This window comes from Lygodium microphyllum, chromosome 11, assembly GCF_053477565.2.
Source record: "Lygodium microphyllum isolate KBCC chromosome 11, Lygodium_microphyllum_v1.1.10, whole genome shotgun sequence".
NCBI classification, from domain to species: domain Eukaryota; kingdom Viridiplantae; phylum Streptophyta; class Polypodiopsida; order Schizaeales; family Lygodiaceae; genus Lygodium; species Lygodium microphyllum.
Genome location: NC_141145.1, coordinates 41,296,414 through 41,304,667, shown reverse-complemented (window position 1 = coordinate 41,304,667; position 8,254 = coordinate 41,296,414). Strand labels below are relative to the sequence as shown.

General features: G+C 39.7%; 1 protein-coding gene across 1 annotated transcript; it reads left to right on the top strand.

The window, feature by feature from the left end:
• The first annotated feature begins 838 nt into the window (after positions 1-838).
• LOC148028744 (pyrophosphate-energized vacuolar membrane proton pump 1-like) lies at positions 839-5,742 on the top strand. The gene is made up of 4 exons (XM_087688483.1): positions 839-1,021; positions 2,256-2,331; positions 4,256-4,704; positions 4,789-5,742. The coding sequence occupies exons 1-4, from the start codon at positions 839-841 to the stop codon at positions 5,740-5,742; spliced, it is 1,662 nt and encodes a 553-aa protein (XP_087544609.1).
• The last annotated feature ends 2,512 nt before the right edge of the window (positions 5,743-8,254 follow it).

Here is an 8,254-nt window from a genome sequence, read left to right as displayed (position 1 = left end):
TTGTGTATAGAAAATAGAAATGACCATCTCATGTGTTTCTATGTTTTTGGTGTCATTAGATGTTTTCCGCACATTTTTCCCCTCCTTTCCATAAACTTTGAGAAATGCTGAGAGCGTGTATATGCTTCATCATATATCAATTAAACAAGTGATGGTGTTTTTTACATTGTAGAGGTGAAGATTGGCAGATTTTTAGTTGCAATATATGTAAATAATTGTTGCATCATTACTAGTTTGAAAATTGTGATACGTTTCTCTCTCTGGTGAATTTCACAGGTTGCAGGTCAGGAGACATTTGGTACACTTGGAGCCATAGTACAGAGGAGGACAGGGACTCCTCAGGTTGGGTTTCTGACAAATCGACATGTTGTGGTTGATTTGGACTACGCCAACCAGAAGATATTCCATCCTTAACTGCTTCGCACTATACCTGTGAGGCCGTAATCCTCAACTGCTCGAATTGAAAGCATTGTCGTGGATCAAGAAAGCTTCTTGAAGGGCGCTTTTTAAGTGTTTTCTTGCTCGCTTCCGGGTCCGCAGGCAGTAGCCTCAGCATCAACAGCACGACAGATGCTGATGGCTTTCCCCAGCGGTCGCACCTTCCGAGATCCCTGCTGTGTTGTGCCAATCAGATCATCCCCTTGGTAGCAGCAGTAGCTCTAGCGTCAGCACATCCACCAGCACCAAGATGTATTTCTCCAGAGAGGAGATCGACAGGTGTTGTCCATCCCAGCGAGACGGCATCAACATCCAAGCAGAGACGTTCCTCAGACACTCCTAGCTAGCACCACCTCGTGGTAAGCCCTGCTGTGATGCTTCTCTGCTGCATTTGGGGGAGATGGCGGCACTGGAAACAATGGTAATGGCACCGATGGTGGTGATTCCCGCAGGAGTTCCCCCTTCTGAAGCTATAAGAGAAGGTGATAAGGCAACTAGGGAAGCCGTTTTGAGGCAAAAGCAGGGGCCCGACTGGGTGTTCTTGCCTTCTATTTGTTGGCACAGCAAGGGCGAGAGGTCGATGGTAGGGACCTCGTGCAGGACGATTGAGGCATCACTATAGGGGCGATAGGGAAGGGGCAGTATGAAGGGAGTAGGGATGTGATCGGCTTGATGAAGATGATGATTTGCATGGCCATGGCCGTCTTTTTCTTCCTCTGCCCCTGCCCCTACCCTCGCCTCTCTGCCTCTAGCGGCAGCTCTCTGTGCAGTGCACATCTACAGCAGGGCGACTACAGATCTCAGTACACTGCTGTGAAATCTCTCGCAAAAAAGATAGTACCATGAATTTCAATGTATCATATGCTCCAGATGGCCTATGTGATCCTGATGATCCCTCTTCCTTTTGGGAGTATGAAAGATCGCCCTTCAACATGCCTGGATTTGCATCCCAGAATAGAATGCATGATTTCTTGGCACGTTCATAGAGCACATCAACTGTTGAGGGCTGCACATCCCAGTTGATCAACTCACAGAAACTTGATTGTGCTCCACTCCATGAGCTCAAACAAATCAACCAAATTCCAGTGTCACACAGTTCTCAGCTGTCACCGAGCTTCGCATTGGATAAATGCCATGCTCCATCTGATTTGTCTCCTTTGATTCCTAAAAGAAATCACTCATATTTTGCTTATACTGGGTACAGTCCTGGAAGCTGTCATTCTACTCCAAGAAGGTTTGAGGAGCTAAAGACTTGGTGGTGGATGAGACGAGAACAACCATTTGTTTTCATGAAAGCGGGTAGTTGCTTCCATCTAAAATCATGGTTGGAGAAGCATTTGGAGTTCCTGAGAAATTTGGTCAAAACTGCATCATTCAAAAACTAGTTTAAAGGCCGAAGAAAACAAAAATTCATAACAAAAAATGCTCGATTGCAAGCAGCCTTGTCTGTTACTATTGTTACAACTAGAATAGCAGCTTCAACATCAAATGAAAGAGATGCAAAGCTAGGCTTAGCTTTGGCCTCAGCTGCTGCATTATTGCAGCCCAGTGTGCTAGGCTTAGCTTTGGCCTCAGCTGCAAAAAGAAGATGGCTCTAATCCTTACAAGGAAGTGAGCTCATTCCTTTACACAGAGTTTAATCTTGTCATTTGAATGAATATGTACTTGGAATGGGCAGAGATTAATGATGCATTTGCTTGCCTTTCCAATTCAACATCTTAACTTTGCAAGAATGTAGTGTAGCTCCTGAAGCGGTTTTACTCTGTGCCTTAGCAGTATTTTGTTAACTAACTTGTGGGGTATAATTGCTTGTGCAGATGGTGGAGCTTCTGGTCCGAATGGATTGTGCCGATTGTGAGAGAAGTGTGAGAAAGGCCCTGGTTAACCTCAAAGGTACAGGCAGTTTATTCACTTTAATATGTTATGCTGGATGTGAATGTAAAGAGATTTAAGGTGTTAATGAAGACTGTGACTTATGACGCTCGTTAATCAACTGAAGTGATTTGGAGATCACCAAGATTAGCTAACCAACTGATGAGATTAGGGACGTTTATGTTGAATGGATCAGCCCAAACATTTATGAATCCTCAAGTGGTTATTTCCTATCAATAGAGCTGTTTGAAGTGTGTTAAATCAAATAGGCCAGAGCTTCAGGATGGGTACAATATAGTTTGCCTCTCCCATGTAGGTTAGCAGAATCATACAATGCTGCCCTTGCTATACTTCATGTTATTTCCATATGGGTCCGTGGCTTTTAAGCATAGGTCAAATCAATAAATTGTACATGTCTTATCACTATTAGGATGTTGCTAATAGGCTGATTTTTCTGCATGTAGGGAAATGTGATTGCTCGTGGGATTATTGAATGGTGTGATGGAGCACCTCAGGTAAGGAATTCTACATTTGGCAAATGAAACTTGATTCTGCTCAAGCTAGAAAGAAGATATCTCTAAAAGAGTTGACTGGTTTTTTTTACCATTGTAGTTCAAGGTACAATGCTGCACTTGTTGCACATTAGCAAGAAATGGATCCCTTTTAAAGACTTTAAATTAGGCTTACTGGCCACTTGTTGCTTAAAGGCTTTACACATAGCATCTCAATAATATCATATGCTCTTTAAATCATGAGAGGAAGTGTAACTCTGCCAAGACTAGATATAGAAATAATGAAAATCTTGAAGAAGCTTGAAGGAGATTGATGATGAAGTACTGAAACAGCAAAACACGGATCATGAAGTGATGTAATTTGCAGATGAAGCAGGGAAGATATGAAATGCAGCAATTGAGATGCTACATGGCAGTCCACAATAAGTGGTCAACAGGCTTGGAGTGGGAATGCAGCAGCTCGACAGGTCATGTTGGTTGTAGCTGGCTTGAAAGATCTCAAATAGTAATAGTTGAGGTGAGGATGATGAATTAGGAGAAAAACTAGTAGATAGAACCACATGTAGACTGTCATCAGTAGTAGGTGGAGGGCAATGAATAGGCTGCAGCAGCCCCTGGATCAGCATGTTGTGATGGTTGGCTGAGAGAGGAGCTCCCAAGCAGAAGCTCATGTTATTGAACACTATTAGGGGAAACCAAGGGAAAACAATTCCCTTTTCCACATGGGAAAATTATGTCAAAAAAACTTCTTGTGATTGACTATATTCCAGCTTGACATTTGATTTGTAGGCTGCAGGAATAGAGAGATCATGAAGAATTTGGTCACTTCATGCGATAATCATGGCGAATTTGGTCAAGATATCCTGAACATCAGCAACCTCCTCGAGATTAAGGCCAACATGACTACAAAGGATTCTGATCCATCTGATCAACCTGGCCATATCATGAACAAGTGAATCAAGCTGATATTTCAAGGTCAGGTGGTATGATTAGCATATCCTTAAATTGGCCATGGACATCCATGCTACTTAGCAGATCAAGCCTAGGCAGCACTGGTCAAGAGCATGTGCTCCAGCTCAACAACATGGGTGGATCAAGAGGCATGATTGGTAATGATGATCTGCATAATTTGTAGGATAACTTCAATTTGGTATCTTCTATTGCTAGACGTGTTCAAGTTGATAACTCAGCAAATCTGAAGGCTCCAAGGTAAGTGGAATGGAGGTTTCTTGTTCTTTTAGTAAAAATCCTTCTGGGTTATGGGTTGAGGGTTGTTATACAAAACATTAAAAGAAGATATGATAGGGAAAGGAGGAATCTTATCATGCTTTTGATGCATCTTTTTATCCCCATTAGTAAGTATGATACAATATGGTTCCATGAGAAAATAATTTAAATATCATTTCATTATTTGTCTTGTTGTGGATCATCAGACAACAATGACACCCGCAGTCACAACATCGTCAATGGATCATCAGACTGTGACGAGGAGAATAGATTAGATGAGGAATCAGATGCAGCAGCTATTAGGAAATGCGCTAAAATTCAGCAAGCCATATCCATAGGAGCCACATTGTTTTTGCTGACAGAGTACAAGTTTTTGGTTTATTTCATGGGCATATTTGCTGCTGTCATTTTCTTGTTCCTGGGATCTGTGAAGGGGTTCAGTACTAAGCCCCAACCTTGCAGATACGATCCAAAGCACGAATGTGCCCCAACTCTCTTTACATCGATTTTCACTACAGTTGCATTTATATTGGGAGCTTTGACATCCATAGTGTCGGGATTTTTGGGCATGATGATCGCAACATATGGGAATGCTCACACAACTTTGGAAGCCAGAAAAGGGATAGACAAGTATTCAAAATCGCCTTCCAATCAAGTTCGGTGATGGGTTTCTTACTTGTTGCTAATGGACTCATAGTTTTATACATCACTATAAAATTGTTACGACCTTTTTTACAAGGATGATTGGGAGGGCCTTTTTGAGGCCATCACTGGCTATGGGCTTGGATGCTCATCCGTGGCTCTATTTGAAAGGGTTGGAGGTGGAATCTATACCAAAACTGCGGATGTTGGAGCAGATCTTGTTGGAAAAGTAGAAAGGAATATCCTAGAGGACGATCCGCAAAATCCAGCGATCATTGCTGACAATGTGGGTGATAATGTGGAAGATATTGCTGGAATGGGTTCAGATTTGTTTGGCTCCTTTGCTGAAGCTTCTTACGCAGCTCTTGTTGTGGCTTCCATGTCATCATTTGGCACAAATCATGACTTCACTACTATGTGCTTCCCCCTACTCATTAGCTCTATGGGCATTGTGGTGTGCCTCATCACAACCTTGTTCGCAACTGATGTGTTCGAGATCTCAAATCTAAGGGATATCGAATCTACACTGAAGAGACAGTTGTTGATATCCACCATCTTAATGACATTTGGTGCAGCTTTTGTTTGTTGGCTGGCACTACCATCCACGTTTTACATATATGATCCTAACGGTGGTGCAAAGATGGTTCAAAACTGGAAACTATTTTTTTGCGTTGGAGTAGGGCTTTGGGCAGGGTTTGTAATTGGCTACGTTATAGAGTATTTCACCAACAATACATACAGACCAGTCGAGGATGTTGCTGATTCTTGTAGGACAGGAGCTGCTACCAATGTCATCTTTGGTTTGGCACTTGGCTACATGTCTGTAATTGTTCCAATATTTGCTATTGATGTTGCTATCTATGTCATCCATACCTTAGAAACCATGTACGGGATCACAGTTGCAGCTCTTGGAATGCTTTGTACCATTGCCACCTGTCTAGCCATAGATGCATATGGTCCCATAAGTGATAATGCTGGTATCGCAACCGATCTCTCGATGACCATGATACTTCTTACACATCTCTCCACAAGAAGCGCAGCCGCAGTATAGACTATGAGGCCGCAAAGGCTTTCAAGATGGACAGATTCCTCAACCATAGGACTTCTTCAAAGTCCAGCTTTTGCGGCATTAACAGCCCCCAGTTGACAGCACTTTGGGGGAGCGCTTTCTTAGATTGGTCTCTGTGATCCACACTTTGGGGGAGCGCTTTCTCAGATTAGAAGAGATGAAACTGCAGATGCAGAGAGAGTCTGAGCGATTTCGTGATGATCTGGAGGCTAGGCATACAAAGATGTTCCTAGAGTCCCAAAGCAGATTGCTGAGATGTTTGCTTGGGCTCTGAGCAGCAGTAAGAAAACTGATGAGCTCTTGTTGATGATTGTCGGTATTTTGTTCATCATTTGATTATTCTAAATGTTTCTTTCTTCTAGCTAATTTTTGGCTCTTCATGCTACGTTTCATATCATTTCATCTATATTACAGCTAATGCGTTGAAATTATTCCACACTTTGTTGATAAGAAATGTTTCGAGCTGATGGGATGATATTTCATTTCATTATTATTCCAGCTGTTGAAATGTTCCAGCTGATGTTTCATTATTATTCTAGCTGTTGAGTTGTTCTAGTTGATGTTTCATTGTTTCCAGTTGTTGTTTGTCTTTTTGTAGTTGATTTGTCTGTTCAAGCTTATGTTTATTCTACTTGATGTTTTATCTATTCTAGCTAAGGAGCTGATGTTGTAGCTAATGTGTGCTCACTTGATGCACTTCTGGGGTTCCACTTCCGGTGTCTCGTGTCTCTCTTCTCTTCTCTCTTCCTCCATTCCTCATCTCCCTCACGCGTTGTTCAACAGGAAGTCTGTAAGATGCTTCAAACCAGAAGGAGAAGTTGGTGAGCCCATAAAAGTATAAACAATGAATTCCTTGTTTTCACCTGCTCAATTTACTATCAGATGGCGTAAAGAATAGGGCAAAAAAGGTATACGTGTTTTGATGTTTTGATGTTTTACAAATGCATGTTTTGATGTTTTACAAATGTCTCTTATGTTTCTAAACTTTGGTTTATTATGTGAACATAAAGGTAACAAAATCACAAATGATGGTACAAGAGATAATGAAACAATGAAAGCTAAGGAGGTCATTGGTCCTAATGTCTCTTCAAATCATGATACAGGTATATATCTTTTGAAAATTAAAATTTGTACATATTTTACATCTTGCTTTATTAGATGATTCATTTTGAGATTAACTAGCTTTAATTAGTCTCTTTGTCTAATTTAAAATGTTCATAATTATTCATATTTTTAAACTTTGAGTAATTGTGTGTATATATATAAATATAGATTAAAGAACAACAAAAGGTGGGAAAAGAGGTAATGTAAGAAAGGGAGATCAAGAGGTTACTCGCAATAATGTTTCTTCAAGTCAAGATGCAGGTACCAACTTTAAGGATCAAAAACTTCTACAAATTTAGTGACCCAAATTGATACAAAATATCTAATTACTTTCTTTTGTGTTATTGAAATTTTTCATAACCTTGTATTATCATGAGCTTTGGTTAACTCTATGTATATATAGGTAAACAAGTTACTAAATATGACACAAGAGACAATGCAAGAAAGGAAGACATTGAGATTGCTTGCCTTAAGACTTCTTCAAGACAAGAATCAGGTATTACCAACTTTCTTATGTTGATAATGAGTCATTTTTTGAAATGGTTATACTAACTAATGATATTTGATCACTTGAGTATCAATAGGAGTGATACGCATACCATCATATGATGATATCTATCGGCCACCCATGTTGAAATTTAGAGAAGAGGGTAGACAAACATTTATTACTTTGCAACATATTGGAGATTTAAGGGATAAAACAATCAAGACACACATGTTGCTTAATTAGTTTTTAGTTCTATGCTCCTTTAAAATTATTTTCATTTTACTTTTGGTTGCTAGAAGTAGATGTTGATGTCTTAATTTGTTTAATCTATTTTGATCATTAGATGTATGTTATTGATCCTTACTTACAAATGATGACATTCTCTATATAATTTTCTAGTTAAAAATTATTGTGCAATTTCTTGTTTGATATTAGCATGTCTAAGAGGAAGGGAAAAATAGATAAAGTGATAAGGAAAAAAGAGAATTTCCACGGAATTCCCTAGTTGAAGGTACATATAAGTAGGGAATGTAAAAAATAGGAAAAATGAGAGATTTCCTAGTGAGAGTACCTAGGGAATCACCTCTAGAAAATTTTTCCTATATAGGAATTATTCCCTACATAGAAAATTTTGTATTTTCCTATATAGGAAATATTTCCTATGTAGGAAATATTTCCTACATAGGAAAGGTCTTATGTGGTTCCCTACTTATTCTCACTAGGAAATGTCCCATTTTCCCTAGTTTTTACTTTCCCCACTTATATGTATTTTCAACTAGGAAATTCCATGGGGAATTCTCTTTTTTCCCTATATGGGGATCGATTGAAAGTTCCTTGTGATAAGGATACATAAGATATGCATTTTATGTAAGATCATTTTTTAAATATTTATATTACCGTGCT